This window comes from Chamaea fasciata, unplaced genomic scaffold (genome assembly GCF_029207755.1).
Source record: "Chamaea fasciata isolate MVZ Bird 193981 ecotype frontalis unplaced genomic scaffold, bChaFas1.0.hap1 SCAF_15, whole genome shotgun sequence".
Taxonomy (NCBI): Eukaryota; Metazoa; Chordata; class Aves; order Passeriformes; family Sylviidae; genus Chamaea; species Chamaea fasciata.
In genome coordinates, this window is record NW_027094100.1 from 12,247,927 (window position 1) to 12,266,588 (window position 18,662).

Below are 18,662 nucleotides of genomic sequence, written 5' to 3' on the forward strand. Positions count from 1 at the left end.
ATAGAGACCTTCAACAATCGAGCTTGAGAATTTTTTTTAAATTAAAAAACAAAATGTAGCAGTTTCAGCAGCACAATGTTGTCCCTTAGCAACAGCAGCAGCTGGGCGATGACAGTGACCTGCCAGGAGGTCCCAGGGAAGCTCCATGAGATTGCTGAAGTTTTTGTGCAGATTGAATCTTCAAGGAAATTCTGCCTTCCCTAAAACATTAGCCAGCCATTACCATGAAATAAATGTGCCCCACTGCCACGTGTCTCACGTAATTTAAAACACCGTGGTTACGACTCCTTCCCGAGTTGGCTCCTGTGGTGTCACCAACGCAGCAGCTCTGCAGCCTACAGGGCCTGTCTGCACTGCAAAGTTTCAAACAAAAATACTCAAAGTAACTTTAAATAAGGCAAGGATGGACCCTGTAACCTCTGCCAGGACAAAGCCCTGCAGAGTTTTGGGGCAGCCTGAGAAGCTGCCAGGATTGAGCTTTGTCATACTGTGATTAAACTGTTCCCAGCATCTCTATCCAGTCATCAGGGCAGATCACATCACTTATGCACTTGATATCTTCATAACTAAGCACAAGAGTCCGTGTGAGTTCTTGCAAGATAGCAGAAAAGTACAAAGAACTTCAAACTCCATGCAATAAATTGCTCTTGCATCCACTGAGATGAAAGGCTACAAGTACAAGATTTTCCTTTTATCTATATATTAACAAAAAAAAGCCTGAATCTGTAGACATGGGCTATATTGAGGCACATCTTCTCTGTAGTCACTGCTGTCAGAAGCTCTAACCAGGCTAGATAAGCACTACTGGCTGTGTAAGGATGCTGGAGAAGCAGAAGGAGCAAGGCTGCCCAAGTCCTGCCTCCGGGGAACGATGTTGCACATCCCAGAGCTGGGCACTTGTGAAACCAAATGCCTCAGCAAAATAAGCCCTCACTAACGAGCACCTCAAAGGATTAAGCACATCTTAAGGAGACTATTTGGAAGGCAGTGCTGTGTGAGAACGTGCCTCAGGCAGCTGTGCAGTAAATCCAGGTCCTGACGCCCCCTCCAGAGCCAGAGTGGGCACCTCTGAGAGCCTGGCCACTCTTCAACTACAGCAAATCCTGCCCACCATTCCTGCAGAAACCAGAACATGCTGCACCCCACGGGAAGAGCAGGAAGGATGACTTAAGTACATGCACTGCCATGAGGAAGCCAGAATTCCCAGCCTATTAAACATGTCAGTGGCAACAAGTAGTTGAGGATTCTGATTTCTGGACCAGAAAAGAGACAGTGCCTTGTCCCTCTTCTTGGGACACATGTGGAACTGCATTGAGGTGATCAGTTCAGCCTCTGCTGCCACTCTAAACTGCCCATTTCTGTGGTGTTTGCCTAACCTGGATACCCACACACTATGGGCAGTGAAGCTCCCTGTAGAAACAAAGTACAATGCAGACTTTTTAGAAATTCATCTCAGCTCCCTGTTTTATTCGCCTTTTTTTTTTTTTTTTAAGAGGGAATAATATCTCATCAATGACATGAGCTAAAAGGAGAATAAAAAAAGATTTCAGTCTGGAATAAGAGTTTTGAAGCAAGGGTATGAAAATTTAAAGGTATTGGGGTGGGGATAAAGAAAATCATTTACAAGGCTTATTTTGTGAATCCAGAGGGTTAATTTATCATGAAGTCAGGAATTTGAAAAGCAAAAAATGGTTTATTGGCTGTTAAGGTCAGATAACAATGCTATATCATATTCAATGGGTTAAGGTTCCAAGGGTCTACAGGGTTGCATGACAATTGCAGGAATCTTTATAAAGTCTATTTTACACCTTTATTGCTAATAGCTTTCTAATCCTTTACCACAAATTTATAGTTCAGAAATGGCCACACATCTTAAAGATTAAAGGTATGTGACAAACAGTTCATGTCCTTTAATAATCAAATCACATAGTTTAGATTGGGGGCTTATCAGGCTTTTTCCTACTCCATGGTTTCATAGGTAGAAAATACTTTATATCCCTATTACATGAATGATGAATGGGACCATTGGTTATGGGCTGTTATTTGCTTGGCTGTAGTCAATATGTTTTCTTTGGACAGGGACTTCAGTGATTTATTTCTCTTTGGGGCTTATCACTTATTAACTCAGGGCAGACAGAAACAGCCAAGGTTGTGAATAAGGACTAGTGCCCATTTAGACTTCTAATATCAGAGAAAATATTCTTTTTAATGATCCTGCTACCCTTTGCTGCGTAGAGTCTGATTGCACTTCCCTCTAACTAGAAAATAAAGGTCATATTTCTTGGAAAGTGTATACATAAAATATGCAAAATAATATGTTTCCTTCACAGCCAGCTTTATTCTGACAGTTGCTGTAATTGCTTTCATTTTGAAGCTGTCCTACAGGTACCCTGCACACTTCCAGTGATTGTTTTTTGCAGTGTGTTATGGTGCTAACGGTGTTTAAGAAATTCCAAAGATATGAGGGTTCTGTTCCTATTAGCATAGAATAGGGATTTTCCAGTTTACCTCCACCATCACCTCCCTGTTATCAATTAGAATTCCTCCCAGCATCTTTTCCTGACTTTCTGCAAACTGAACCAACCACCTTAATATTGCAAATATTCCACCCTGATAACTGTCCATGCTTCACTTCACTGGGCATGTCCTTACAAGCTTCACAACAAATATTGTGGCAACAACACTAACACCCCAAACCACCACCAAAATAATAAACACTGAAATTATTTCATCTAGAAAATCTTGTTCCAAAGCAATTGCAGCGTTTTATTTTTTTCCCCCTCAAAGTTTCCAGGCAGGGCAGGTGACTGACTCAGTTAATGGACTGGAACATACAAAGGGCCGGGTTCAAGCTTAAACTCAAACAGAGATTTCCTGAGAGCAGCTTTTCTCCTCAAGGGCAGGTAACACCCAGATCACATCACTGATGGAGGGAGACACTGCACCAATCCCACCCTTGTTTTCCCTGCAGTGTCCTGGGTCCAGCAGTGGTGCCACAAGTCCCTCAGTGACTGTAGCAAACACCTCTGGAGTCCCCATGGCAAGGTCCACTTGGGAAGGAACACTTGGCACAGTGAGACAAAGGGGGAACCCAGTGAAATCTGCATTAGGATATTTTTTAAATGGTTGTTAGAAGGATTTTTTTGCTTGTTCCCAGAGGCATTAATTAAATTCCCTGGTAAAAACTTACATTTACAAAGGTTTGTTCTCATTCATTCTTAGTTGATTGTGCTCTAGAGAAAGGATTTACCATCTCTCCTTCATAGAGCTTCTCTCAGATCAGGAACAGGTTTTCTATGGGGCATCCAAAGCACAGGGTAACCTGCAGCACAGGGCTCTCCTTCTCCTAAGAACAGACAGTTCTTATTTTAAACTTTATATATTTCTTCACATTGAAGGATTTTTTTTTCTGTTCTTCTCCAGCACTTTCTGACTATTTAACTTCAAGACATCTGATACTTTTTATTCTGCCACCACTATTAATATTTACTAGTGAAAGGCACATAAAAACTGCTGTTAAAAACAAATGGCATTCATTTGTTAGCTACCAGATCTCATAGCTGGTCACTCTTCTGAGGAACTGATGTGCTCTATATTTCATTTCAGCTTAATGATCCTCATATCTTTGAGGGTGAAGAATTTTATAAACACATCAGGATAAAACCTGAGACAGCATCAGACATGCTGGATTTTTTTCTTTTATTTTTATTGTTCTGTTGATGGTGGCCTTCTCTCCTGATTTATACTAATCAGTTATTTAAGTGCTCATGATTTAATAATAAACACACATGAATGAGGCATTGTAAAACTAATGAGGTTGTGGATTACTGATTTTGAGAATAACTGCCACTAGGTTTTAACATTTCTCAGGAGCTAACAGCCACACAGCTATGGCCAAGGTTAGCTGGTATAAGGGTCAAACTCCAGTCTGCAGGGAAAAAGAAAGGCTCCAGTGGGGCTACAAGAACCTTTTGACAGCCAGTCTGTCTCTTATCACCACTTCTTTTTCCTCCCTTTTTTCTTTTTTTTTTTTTTTTTTAAGTTCTCTTCTTTAGTCTACAAACTCCAGAACTCTCCATTCTGAAAACTGATTGTTTCATTGATTATGTACCTTTTGAACTCTGCATAGTTGTTGGTGCTTTCTTGAAAAGAGAGAAGTTTCCTAGCAAAGGAAATCACTGAAATTTACCAAGCTGGAAACTTAAGGGACTCGAGATCAGTTTATAAGTGGTTCCAATTCTGACCAGATCCCTATACATGACTCCAACCTCTGCTTCCAGGAGTATGGACTGAAGTTTTAGATGGTAACAGGAAGTTTTCAGTCTCTTACTCTTGAAGATATTAGACTTCAAAGAAATGAAAAGAGAATGATTCTCAGAAGACAAACTACTCCTGTGCTTCTGTAAATAAATTCATCTAAAATTAAAAATCTGAAAATAAAGTCACCTAAAACAGAGACTTCTGGAAATGTTACTCAAATCATCTGTGATCTGCAAGGCCCTTCCTCTTTGCACACAGACTCAAATGTTTTCAGAAGATTTTTCCACATGAGGCCATTTCTTCTTTGTAGCAAATAGGGGAGTGAAAAGTTCCCTGAGAAGCCCTGTGACATTTCAGAGACAGACACAGTTTCCCAGAAATTCTGTGAACATCCTGACCTTCACAGCACCAGGATTTCCACATCCCTCCACACACAGTGGCCTAAGAGTGTAATACAAACACTGGCCAGCCCTGGCAGTGTCCACTCTGTCCTACTCAGCCTTTGTCACAGTTACCCTGCAGGATCAGAGCTCAGCATCTGGGTTATTCCCAGTGCACAACAAGCCCTGGGTGCCTCCACTCATCCTCCATCCAGCCATTCCCATCAGCAGCACTTGCAAAGACACATCCCACCCCACAGCTCATAACAAATCCCAAACCGCCCGTGGGGGACTTTCCCATTCCTCTTGGTGCCGTCAGCACACAAAGGGTTCAGCACACAGCCTCCCTGCAAGCCTAATGCAAATTAAAATGGTCCCTAAATTCCAACCTATATCCAACCACGTAACCCATTTCCAAAAGGAGGAGCAGTATTTGGGGTAGTGCTCAGCCAAGAATTTGAATTAACCAGCGTTGCACACAACCTCAGTGACACAGCTTTGTCCTTCTGGCCCCTATGAAGTCTTTTGCTCTGTTTTTAGGAACAAAAGCACAAAATCTTAAACAGAGCAGGTGGTAGAAGACACAGCATAATGCATTTTTATGGGCCCTCCATATGTCCTTCCCAACATGCAGTGAGATAAATTCTCATCTCACTTACAGTTGTGCAGCCCCACTCAAATCTTGCAGCTTAGTACCACTGCAAAAGTCATCTGCGAAATTCATGTTGTCCATGGTGCATCCATTTTTTAAAAATTAAAACAAACCAACAGAAAATCTCAAAGGCTTTTCTGGGTATCACAAATTTGCGCTGATTCTCATGTCTTTTTTAAGTCAACCATATATGCCCTGATCACCTTGCCAAACCACCTATGGATTTGTACCTCTAATCTCTTCCTTTATCTCAGTTTCTCCAGTCTGAAACAATGCCAGTGACACACACTCTACTCCCAAGTTGTGACACAAAGCTGAATTCGCTCAGTGCTCTCCAATGCCAGAAAAGACTGAGAGATGAATGGTGCCACAGCATGTTAGAGTATTTCTCTGTGTAATATGGGTTTTTAATATTTTTCCAAAATGAACACACATTCAAGGGGTATTCAGACTTCTGTATTTCTAATAATGTTCTCTCAGGAATGTCAAAGCTTAAAATCTAAGTAATAATTGCTCTCTAAGTGCATGCTAATGGCTCACTCTGCAGATGGAAAATAAAAAACTTATGTTTTCTTGTAAGCACAGGGTTGACACTGGTTTATTTCTCTCAGAAATACTCACAAAAACCAGGATTTCTCTGTATATATGTGACCTTGATTCCTAGATGGCACATGGACTACTTAGAGATCATGTTACTAAGTTACTTGCAGTTAAAGAGGAAAAAAAGGCTAAAATTAATGGGTCACTGGGTATTTTCTTCTGAGAACTTAACTACTTAACAGTAAGAAAAAAAAAAAAAAACAGTTTACAGCCAGGTGGCTTGAGGGGATATTTTGTTGAACACTGATTAAAAATAATTTCTTCTAAATGAGACCTGACCACAAAATGGGACCATTAACGAGCAGGGACATTCTCACCAGAAAGGAAACTATGCTTGATCAACTCCTGCGCCGCCCGCAAACCCCAGGTCTTGTTCTCTCTCTCTCACACACACTCTCTTTTGCTTCTACCCCCTCTGCTTTTTCTGCTCTCCCCTTTTCTTGTTCTTAATAGCAGGGTAAATAAGCAGCAAGTGATGCTGAAATGTTTTCGGCCAAAAAACAGAGGCCAAACTCCTCTGAGAAAACATTTGGCCTCTGTGGTTTTGTAATATGTTCCAGAACACTGAGTTCACTGAAGAACATTGTGAAAAACTCCCATCGGCTGGAGTGATGCTGGGGAATGTTACTGTATCCCAACTTCCAATTGGTCCATTTCCTGCAGGCCTTGTTAAAAAAAAAAAAAAAAAAAAAAAAAAAAAGGAGGAAAAAAAAAAGAAAAAAAAATAGTGCTATGTGGGAGTTAAAACAAGTTCTCATGGGAAAAATGAATGGCAAGAAATTCTAGCTTTAAAAGAAACAGCTAATCTGCTAGTTTGATTGTTCTTCAAAACTTACAATGAACCAATAATCCTAATTAAAACCACTTGGCCTAGTTCTCTAAAGCATCATAGCTTTTTCTATGCTTCGTTTGTACACACCATAGACTATTAGTTTTTTTCTAGTGCTCACTAACAAAGTGCTGACTTTGTTGGGATGGCTGAGCTAATTTCGTGAACTCAGTGTGAAACCTTAGCTAAACAAAATTGTGGTAATTTTCCTTAATTTGTAAAAGTGATTGGAGTGCAAACAAAATTTTCCTCTTGGGTCAATCCTATAATTTTCAATTAACTAAAACTAATCGGCAGGCATGTACTGAACCTGCATTTTGTTTAAAGGGCTGGAAGGCACTTCTGAAGGTCAGGATGCATTAATTGTTTTTATTTTAGTTTCATTTAGCCCTTTTTAAAAAGCTACATTTAAGTTCAGGCTGGGTCTAAAAGGAAAATGCAAATTGTGTGAGGTAGGATTTCAGTCACAACACCTTTCCTGTATCTATTGTAACTCTGTAAGTAACTGCATGAGAGAATTGTCCACAGACTGGATCACCGTTGATTTTATCATTATTGTTTAGTATTTCATAACTTCCATTTACTGGATGAAAAACACTGTGTTTTAAACACCAACCAGAAAATGCATACATGGAAACACTCTCCCTACTGAGACACTTTAGTTCCACATTCAGCCATCTGCTTCTGTGCAGACAATCTAAACTGCTGCCCTCCTTTTTGCTGGAAAAGCTAATTAATGATGATCTGAAAAGCAACCCCAAAATGAATTCAAGCCATTTTTAAAGAAGTCATCAAAAATTTCTTTGCAAAGTTAAGGGGAGCAGGTTTCCCCCTTTTTTTTTCCCTTCCACATCCACACCTGCCATTTTACCAGCCCCAGGGTCAGGCAGCCCAATGGAGTGACAACTGAGAGGACAGCACAACTTACTGCAAGAAAGAGAGGAGGGAAAGGGTTCGTCTCAAACAGTCCAAACCTCTGGGCAACACCCTCCAGTGATGGTTCACACCATCAGTTTGCACCAGCCATCAATTTGACCTTCGCTTTTCCTTTTGTTCCAACACATTCAGAACTCTAAAGAATTGTTTTGATATGGTGTGTTATTGTCCAATGTATGGATTTCCCGCACATTGCTGAAATCATAATGCTCAAAAATGAACACACACAGCCTCCTCAAGTGCCTGCTGCTCAGCCAGCAGGGCAATACGAGAGCATTTTGAGGGCCAGTTTAAAGAAATCCAAAAGTGCATAATCCCATCTGGGGGACAGGATATTTGAAAGAGACAAGAAAGCTTTATAAGGCACCTTTGTTCAACTTGCTTAGTGTTAACAAATTGCAAATGAGAATTTCCTGCCCAGTTAGAGCACAGAATTCTCTCCTCTGCCTCAAGTCCCTGTGTGTACTCTGGGAGTTGGAGCAATGCATGAGCCCAGTGGAACTCAGAATGCCTCAGTCACAGGTATTTATGGTATATCCTAAAGTTCCAGGGGCAATCAAGGATGAGGAAATGAGTCGCACTGTGTTGTGCTGAACCAGGGTTCAGGCAAAAAATTCCAGCATAGTCCTGTCTGTAGATGTGAACAACAAGTGCATTAAAAGCACATCAAAACCAGGGCAAAGCTGTTAATTCCTGCAGCACCCACCTTGGGAGGAATCAACGACACACATCCTTTTTAAAAAGCTAGGCTGCTACTTGATTTATTTCCCAGGCCATTCTTATAACTACTGAGAGTGGTTTGACACTGACAGCACCTGCAATGCCCCAGAGTGGATTTTTTTTTTGTTAGTAATTCTTGAGGCCAAATCACTCAACTTAGTGGTCTCCAGTGTGGGAGACCACCCCAAAGCACACTGCAAGTTGCTGTGTCTGCAGCACTGGCTGGGCTGAGAGCTACTTGAGCTCCCTGGGAGCCAGAGACTAGTGAGTTATGGTGAGATGGGCTGGCAAACAGGCTTTGAACCCTTGCAACACTTGCTGGACAACATAAGATGGAGATGTTTAGCAGGATCCTTCTCAAGGCAGGTTTGCGTGTCTGGCTCCTTGTGCTCGCACTCTTCCTCTGTTTGTTTAAGTACTGGAGTATCTGTTTCCCTCCTTCCTCTCCCCTCCTGGGTAAAGAGATGCCCCATTGCTAGGACAAACAAGCAAACAAAAACCCCACCCTGGTGTGTTTTCAGATTCATCCCTGCAGCCACCCAGTTCTGACTCCAACCTCAAACTGGTGCCTTCAGTGACATCCCTCAGCCAAAATAATGAGATACAGCACAGCTTTTAACGATGAAAGCAGAAGCCCTAGCAAGTGTGGTATATTGCCTGCCCTATTTCTCCCCCTTCCACTGAAGGCATCCATACCTGTGTAAATGAATCTTCCAGGCGTTCCCTTGCAAAACTGCTTAGACTTGTAGGACAATGTGACTTCTACAACCCCTGGGATATGTCGGGGAGGCGTCTGTACACGGATGGCATGTGGAGTAATCAGCTAGAGGAAACATTGGGAAGGGAGAAGAAAGAAAAAAAAAACACTGTTAGATGCTGAAGACTTCTTTAAGAACACTTTCAGATCACAGTAAACAAGCTTTGAAACATGTAATTAACCTGTCAATGTTTGGATGCAGTCTTGACGTAACCCGCACAAAAGCCAGTGACCACAATATTTACAAGCATCTCGTAACAACATTATTCCTGTTTTCATACATGCCAGGCACTTGCTTCCAAGTAGAAGCATCAGCCCTGGTTTAATGCAATAACTCCAGCCTACAGCAGCAGCACACTCAGTTTGCTCAGATGAATTCTGGGGTCATGACAGAGTCCAACAAATCAGATTCATAAATGACACATGATTACACGTGTGAGCATGGCACAGCACAAGTCCAAGGTTTTAAATACTCCAGTCCCCAGCTGACATCTGGAAAAAGCACCCTGTGCTGCTGTTTTAATTTTCTGTTCATTTTCTGGAGGTGTAACTGATTCCTGTAGAAATGCAAATCTTGGCTTCTACAGGATGCTGGATCTTTCCTTCAAAATTATGAGCGCACTCAAAACCATGTACCAAAGAAAACCATCTAACCATCACTTCCCTTCTGCCTTCACTGCAATGACTGGCACATGTCTAAGGGCTTCTTCAGGTGTGGATTTACACAAAAATAAGTAGATAAACTTGGCTTTCTTTTTACTGTGGCAGGGGATTCTGATCCTCTTGGCACAAAGGTTGGGGTGGGTCAGTGCTGGACTTTCCAGGCTCTCGACCATTTCTGCTTTTTCAGGATTCTGGACTAGATTTAAAATGTGGTCCCTGAAATTATTAGCAGAGCCATCTCTAGGAGTTCACTAATTCATAGCAGATTAACTTAATCTCTGCTGCTCTCAGAAACTGTAGCATTGTCCTTCCCATCACCAAAATGTCCTCTTCTCACTCACTGTGCTCCCTCAGAAAAACCAGTAAAAAGAGGTCCAGAGAAAAGGTGACATGGTCATGTGCAACAACCAAGACACAGCTCTGGCACATGGATAATCCTTCTCTGCCTGTGGCACATTAACACACCTCTAGAGAGGCAAACAAAACCAAACCCATAACCTGGCTTGACAGTGAGAAAAACATGAGCACTCCATACAGTCAATTGCACTGTGCTCTTGGTTGAATCATGTCCTGGATTAAGGAATAAATTTCAATAGTTTTTTTTTAATAAAAAGCTTATTTGTTCTTATTTTTACTAGGAACCAAATGTCTCAGTAATGTAGTAAGGCCCTACCAAAACCCCCGGACTTTTATCCAGTTCTTTGTTTAGGGCACAGGACTAAAAAAGAGCACAGAAGGAGAGTAATATCTGTCTGAGAGCCATCTGTGCTACAGAGGGAAATGGCACACACAGTAGGGAGCTCTCCGTATTTAAAATAAGAAAATTAATATTAAATCAAGTTGAACATTAAAACCAAAACTACCATCATCAAATGCTCCCAAAGTTATTTAGATCCACAGAAGTCAGAAGCCACATGTCATTTTAGAAATTACCATGTAGGGGTTAATGTCTTCTTGTTTGGGAGCTCCAAAAGTATGTTTTCAGGCTCTGCTTTGGAATCGTGTGGTTTAGAAACTCACTTTTAAAAGAAACCTGCCCTTTTTTTCCCCTAAATTGCTCACTTTATCAATTTAGGAAAAAAAATTCAAAACAAAAACCAAAACCAAACCCCAAACTTCCAAGGAATGCTTTTACTTAAACTGAGTTGTCTTACATTTAAGTTGACCAAAGCCTGAAAGTCCAGTCCAATTCTCTTCATGCCCTAAAAAGCCAGCAGAAGCAGAGGAAGTGCCAAGCAGCAATTGATTTCTAGTGCTTCAGACACCTCTCACACTGGGATGAGCCACTCCCTGGAAGCTTCACTCCCTCCCCACTGAACAAACATGACAAGTTTAGACTCTTTGCTCAACTGTAAGCAGCCAAACATAACTGAGATAAATCCCATCCTCGAGTGGTTCTGGTTAACTGGGTGAACTGGCAAACTGAGAAAAAATTTATGACATTTTTGGGAGAAAATATCTGTGAAAACAGCCAAGGATTTTAGCAGTAAAGGTTAACACACTCATCTTACTACATCAGCATGAGCTTTGCATCCCTCACCCCCATTCTGGCATCAGCTATACAGGCAGCTTCTGGTTGTATCTTAGAATTTCCCAGCATTTACTGGTCTGTCACCACTTTAATGTTCTTTAAACATAATTTGTGGCATTTTCCAATACTCATCTTCCCTGGTTCCCAAGAAATGTCTGACCTATTTATGGTCCATTGTTACAGAGAGCTGGGGAGAGTTAAGCAAGTTTCCTGGTTTGTTCTCCACAAACAGTTTGGTTTTCCTTTGTGCTCTGAAGTAAATAAGTTTTACTGTGTTTAAAACCACAAATATACAATAATGTCGCCCACACATTCCCAAAGGGTGAACATTATGTCTGAAGTCCTACGGTTTAGGACACTCAGGATGTATTTTATTCCTCTCTTCCCTACAACTAAAGCTTGGGAGGTATACCAGGAGAATACATGTGCCTTTTCCTTTTGCTTTTTCTCCATCACATCTGTCATTGACCACAGGCAGGGATTCAGTGCCGAGCCAGGGTGGCCTTTGTTCTGGGTCAGCCTTCAGGTCTTGTGCACAAAGAGGGAACTGGCCAGCTTGGTTACACACCAGGAGTTCCCTAGATTGCTGTCGTAGCAGGAGATTGGCTTTAAGGGACAAAAAAATGTTCCCTTGCACATCGAAACCTCCCACCTTGGGTCCCAAATTCTGGTTCCACAGTTCTGCCAGGATCTGCTATGGACTGGGAGCAGCTCTCCAAATTGTCCTGACTCTGGTTTGCAATCCAAGTGACCCAGCTAGTGCTGTACATCTCTGGGCAGTCCAAACCCACCCATAGCAAAAGCAGATCTGCCCCTGCCTTCCATAACTCCAGGATTATGGGATGCTTTCCTGGCTACTCTGTCAGCCTGAGACCTGATCTTTGGAACCTACTCCATCTTTTTTCACACTGACACAGTCTGTTCCTTCTTCAAGGCACAATCTGGCTCGTATTCACATGCAAAGCACCTGGAAAAGGTGAGCTATCACCTTTCAAGGACATTAAAAGTAGAGACATCACTTCTGGATGCCTCTGAGCCCCAAACAGCTGGAGACTGGTAACGAGTTTTGGGGAAGCATCATGGCACGTTCACCCTGATGGTTTTAGGTATCTGTCCTTGCCCAGTGACAAACAAAAGACACTGAGCTAGATGAGGTCCCTGTGTGACCCAGCAGGGCCAGTTGTGCATCCTCACCTCAGCTGGGAGCTCCTGGTGCATGAACAGACACCAAAAAAATCGTAGCAATGACATGCCAAGAATCCCTAAATATGAGTTATGCCCCTTTCTGAATACATATTTTTAAATGTAAATCTTGAGCAAGGCATTAACCTGTGATTTGGACATGAAGCCAGCAGCCAAAATCCCAGACCCATCTTCCTCCTCCATTCCAGCATTTAGCAAATTGAGAAATGGAGCTGGACATAAAATTAGCAACTGGACCCTTCTCCCAAGGGATTTTCAAGTGATTTGGCCTGATACTTAGCAACTGCATTTGCTGTTTGGTATAAATTCTTACATGTTAGCTGGGCCATGCAGTGGGCTGCACTAAAACCTCGGTTAGGGATGGTCTGAATGGTGGGCGGTGCCTGGCCTTCAAAATCCAAAACACATTTGGGCTGAGTGTGTACAACAAGCCTCTTTCTGTGGTTTGCTAATATATTCTAGGCATTCTTGTGTGATACAGCATCATTTCACACTCTTCAGAGTGCCAGGTTACTTTCTTTTTTTAAAAGTGACATTTTATAAGGAGATGTCATTAATCTGAGTCACTAGTTTATTTTTGCATGCTTGAGCTCTGGTTTGTGGTTAGGGAAATGGTGACAATCAGTCATAAATTTGACTTTGACTCTGTGTGAAGAGGACCATTAGAACAGGAATGAAGAAAAATTCCACCAACTGAAGGTAATGACAGCTTTCAGTGAGGACAGAGCCCTTAAGGTACCTATATTTTAAAAAACGACCAATGACTTTGCATGCCTCAATTCTGGGCATCCAGATGCTGCTTAATAAGCCTTGGTTTGCAAAAAGAGGGTGCCTACTCATTTTTTAAAAATGAGTCAGAGCTCCAAAATAAGCACTCAAAACCAGAGACTTCCAAAATCAATAACAAACATAAAAAGCAAAATAACAAACTGTGTCACAGAATTCGATTCAGCAGCAGTTAAAAAAAAAAAACAACCCCAAAAAACAACCAAACCAAAAAAATCATCCTCTGTTTTTGTGCTGTACAAAGGTAAAAAAAAAAAAAAAAAAAAAAAAAGATGTTTCAGTGCTTCATCTTTTCTTAATATAAGAGAAAAAGAAGTTGTTTCCAGCTGACTCTGTACAGCTGCAGGAATGTTCTTGGCAGGAAAATGTTTGAAGAAATAGTTCATTCTAAGCAAATATTGTGGAATATTTATAAGAAACTAATTTTGTCTTCACAATCACGTATTTGCCCTGCAACTCGACTCTCAGAGTCTCAGCACCCCAACAGCAGAGAGGAACAAGAAGGGCTCTTATCAGCAGCGCCCCTTTGGAATATTTGTGACCACGCAGGGCCCCAGAACCTGGGTGAAAGCCCCCAAATTCCAGCTCTGTGTGTGTGTGTGCACTGCACAAACAGGCAGCAGAGCCTGTCTGGCACACAGAATGTTTGCTGGGAGGGTCTGAGCACATCCAGCATGTGCACACGACAGACCAGCGCTGTTTGTTTGGTGGTTACGAAAGGCCCTCGGAAAAAAAAAAAATAAAAAGGCATTAGACAGCCCATTCTGCTGTATTCTAAAAATACCATGGGCTTTTAAAGTCATTTTTATAAAGTAGTAGGGGAGGTAAGGATTTATTGAACCTACTGGCTTAGGGTATCTGCATTTCTGCTCAAAATTAATGTGACAAATTAAGTTTTTATTTAGTTCTCCCTGGCTGAGAAAGGTTGCAATTATGTTAGAGTGTTTACAGTTAAAATATATGTTTAAATAATAAATATGTGTTTCAGAAACCATTTTAAACCTCCTTTTTTAACACCGTCAACTCCATTTCAAGCATATAAATATTTCAATTACAAAACTTGAATACATGTAAAATAAATTAAAAATATATTATTTACATTTCAAATTATTTATAACATGCTGCTTGACAGCAACAAATTCACTCTTAAAAGGAAGTTGCTTTTTCTTTTTTGGCTCTTAACTTTACTTCTGAATTAGGGTAGGATTTATATTTTAAATATCCATGCAGCTCAGGTATTTACATGGATTTGACTATAATGAAGTCTGAGTAATATAGGACCTTTATGATAATTATCTTCACAGCACCTCTCCAAAGAAGGTGACTAATCTTATTACTGTTCTAGAGAAAGGGAATTGAACTTTAAGTAGATTATACGATTTGCCCAAGGTCCCATGCAAAGTCTGTAGCAAAATGATGCTTAATTTCAATATTAGACTTCATCCTCCAAACCACCTGCAATTACAGCTGAAAGTGAAGCTGGAAAAATCCACATGAAAATGCTCTGCAAGACTCATTCTTTTTCTTTAGTCTCTGCCTATCTGGTTTTGTTTGGGATTTTCTGAAGCCAAATTAAAATTATGTTTTCTTTGGATCCATGAAACAACAGGATGAACTTTAAAATTTGTCCAGAGTTCAGTGACAAAATAACCAGGCCAAGTTTGCTCATAACTGGGCCTTAATAGCAGCTCGGGATGAGCCTGCTCCAGTTTTGTAAGGGACTCAGATTCAGAGGCTTGACAGTTCAGTTTTATACTCTATTAAAGTAAAACAAAAATATTCTTCTTGGGTACTGAAAATGCCTTAGAAATTTTTAGAAATGGGAAGGCAAATGAAAGAACTTATTTTGTACTTCATAGGTGGCTTGTGTGTGTAATCTGAATTATTTATAGATCACTATTATTAAGGGATCACTCAGAAAGCTCACGCATTTCTCCACTTGTTTACCATGTTTGTCTGCTTCTTTTAGAAAGAATGTTGTTTTCTCCTATATGGTTTTTGACTGCTCTCATAGGTTATGGAATGAGAAGCAATTCTTTGAGGGAGAGGCAGTGAAAGAGTTTTCCTCAACACTAGCTTGCAGCCCATTGCAGCACTCCCAGACAACAGACTGGCTCCAGTCTGGACCCCCTCTAACATTATTAATTCCATGACAAGGCCTTGCAACCATCAGCAACAATGTTTTGACCAGCACTCAGTCTCCTGAGATTAGAAATTGACAATTAATGGCTTCCACTAATAAATAGGATCAAGATTTATAATGAAAGATCCAATTCTGCAGCACCAAAATCGGAGCACTTTTCTCCCAGCCCCTTCACCTTTCCCTGTTAAACGTCTGCAGCCATAATGGCTTCACTACTAACACACAAAATGCTTACACTGGGCCCAGGGGGCACTTTCATGATCACATAAGGGCTTCAAAATAGGGCTCATTTACTATCTCTCCTTTTCTGGAATGCCCTTTCATCCACACTTGTCCTCAAGTGGAAGGATGAGAGAGAGAGAGAGAGAGAGAACAGTGAAGGACATTAGAGAATACTCTTCACATGGAAAAAAAATGCTGCCATATGTGCAATGGAATCAGTAGGGGAAATGTGCTGGATATAAATTAAGCTATGGTGTTGATTTAAGGTTTACAGGATGTAAGGTAAAGCATCAGAAGGTCCTCTCACCACTGGGAAGAGCTGCACAGATATTTCAGGGAGGCTGGGGTTTTTTCAGAATTAAAACAATGAAAATGAAAATTTCTTATTAAACCTCAAAAATGCTTTTGAAAAGCCCTAAGCTCAAAACATAAACCTTTCCTTGGAGCTGTCTCCCTGTGCCAATGGGGGAACTCTGCCATGGTTTCTACAAACCTGGCCATGGCCATTGGGATGATACTGCCTGGGTTTTTACTTTCCACAGGTTTTTGGGGAATGTCAGGCTCCACAATTAATTATGTGCTGGGAAAAGACAGGATTTGAGAAGCTGGGAGGAAATAACAACAGCATAAAAATGGATAAGAGACAAGGAAAGACTTCCTGTGAAACAACAGGGGCCCTGCTAGGTATGAGGAGTCCACTGTGGATACAACTCAGTGCATTTGTTTGCTGCTACGAAAATGATACTTACACCAAGCAGCCAGACTTCAGGGATATGCTGTTCAGAGGGGCTGAATTTCTGCAGTCTCCACCTCATTGAGCTGCAGCTACCAGCAGCCAGTTTCCCTGGAAAGTGGGATCACCTAAACATTTGTTTCCTGTGGGCCCTCAGCTATTGTAGTGCTAAACGCAGAATTATTCACACAGGCACGTATCTTCCCCTTTCCTCGGAATAAAACCCACTGAGCTAAATTCTGGGCCAGCAAGAGGAGATGCAAATCCCCCTGGCTGTAATGGATTCCTGCCACAGGTAAATTTGACTAATTATTTTCATAAAACTGAGCGAGGCGAGGATTCGTGTGTCGACATTTGTTGCTGATTTAGCATGTGGCCCAGAGAAAGGACAGGCTGGCTACAAGGAGACAAAGCTATTAGACATTAGCGTTCAGACAACACCTACCTCACTCCAAACCAGCATGGTGCCGAATATGACCTGTAACCCATCAAAGAAATTGTCTCCTATGATGATGACAGTGGCACCTCCTGTAGTCCATCCTTCACTTGGACTGATGGCTTTGATACATGGTGTAGCTGCTTTTCAACACACATGAAAAAGAGAAGTATTCTGCTGTTAGAACTGGATTTTAATGATAGAAGACGTGAGAAAAATAAAATAAAAGGAGCTTTCATTTCCTTCCCCCCCTTACTAACACAAAGATTTCAGCAATCACGTTCTTTGTAGTACATATGAATGACCTCAAACTATCTTTGGAAGCATTTTTTTCCTTAATTAATTTATGTTTGATTTTATTACCTGCATTGAAAACATATTTTTTTTTAATCCTACATTAACAAAAAAATCACAGCATGATGGGCAGAGACCAGTTGGAAATCAGGACACATCCCTTTTTTTATTGTATATGAAATGCGCAAGACCGAAGTTAATAAAACAATCTCCAGTAAGCTTGCTTTATTATCCATCAGAACCCAAACTCACCAAGGAAACTCCCATAAATATTATGGAAAATATTGGCAAAATAAAAAAGGGTGTAACCCTCAGCATTTCTCTAACTATTCTGCAATGAGATCCAGGTTGTTCAGTATTAAACCATCCTTTCCCGATTAATGCTTTGGCTACTACGAAAAGAAACAACACCCCACAACCAAAAGCCACAGCTGCCATCCAGTCATTCCAGTTGTTCCAGTTGTATTGCATCTACAGGGTAAACAAGATGTGTGTGCAACACATATTGCCATATCCAAGGAGTCTCACAGCTACTTTCTTGGCATTGTATCCACTCAGAGCCTCTGAGAGGATGTTGAAAACTCAAGTTCTGCTCAAATCTTGGACTAAGAGCTTCTGGTTTAAGACTTTGTAAGCAGTAGCAGCTCAAATATTGGTGGTCTGGGGCAGTATAAACATTCACATATTGATTCTCCTCCTCTGCAGCACTGGGGCACCGTGGAATTTAACTGTGCTGAAGCAACAGAAATAACATTCCTGTAAAAATAGGCAGAAAGCCCTGGGTAATTCTCTGCTGTGGAGTCTCAAGGTGGTCACATAGGCTGATGGAAAGCAACTTCACCCAATATGCCACCAACTTTTCCTTGCTGATACAGCATGAGGTGAGAATACGGCATTTGTAACATTAGATATCATTTTAAGTAAAGCAGGTACCTCAACAATTTCATTACTCATGGAAAACAGGTTCAAAGAGCAGCATAACTCCACGAGCCAACCTCAGAGTTGGAAAGAATCATTCTTTCCTGTAGATACGAAGCCAGAGGGAAGAAGCTGCACTGCAAACTGAGGAACAGCTGCCACTGCCCAATTTTAGGGTTGGTGGCATTTGGCTGTGAATTGCTACTTGATGGAAAGGATGATTGAGCTGTTAATTTGGTTTGTAACTTTGATTATTTGATGGTGTACTCGAGGAAGAGCACCCAGGCACTTCCTCAGGTAAGGATTTACTAGGAAGATGGGGACATTTTAACACCATCCAGGATAAAACCCTTGCCCTCATGAGTTACTCAACCTGGCAATGTAGTGAGTTACTTAATGAGGCACAGCCCATGTCCTAAATTCTTCTAATTGTAAAGACAGAAAATTAATCCATTCACAGAAGCCTAATTCAAAATGCTCCAGACATAAAGTGCTAAAGAGACCCCGTGCATCTTTATGGTCCCGTAGTGAAGTTCTGCTTGGTTGGAGCTAATTGCAAGAGTCAGTGTGGCTGCTGGGAAGCTCCTTCCCCCCAGCCC

The 18,662-nt window shown here is 41.2% G+C and overlaps 1 protein-coding gene across 8 annotated transcripts in view; it reads right to left on the reverse strand.

The window, feature by feature from the left end:
• EBF1 (EBF transcription factor 1) overlaps positions 1-18,662 on the reverse strand; it is a 266,875-nt gene that overhangs the window by 52,401 nt on the left and 195,812 nt on the right. For 4 of the 8 annotated variants that reach the window (XM_066197371.1, XM_066197369.1, XM_066197366.1 and 1 more), the window contains exons 9-10: positions 16,861-16,991; positions 9,074-9,200 (exon numbers count right to left, since the gene is read on the reverse strand). In XM_066197371.1, coding sequence (XP_066053468.1) covers positions 9,074-9,200; positions 16,861-16,991 — 258 coding nt within the window. Of the gene's footprint in view, positions 1-9,073; positions 9,201-16,860; positions 16,995-18,662 lie in introns of all 8 variants that reach the window. The other 4 variants (XM_066197370.1, XM_066197368.1, XM_066197365.1 and 1 more) reach the window with 1 other exon arrangement.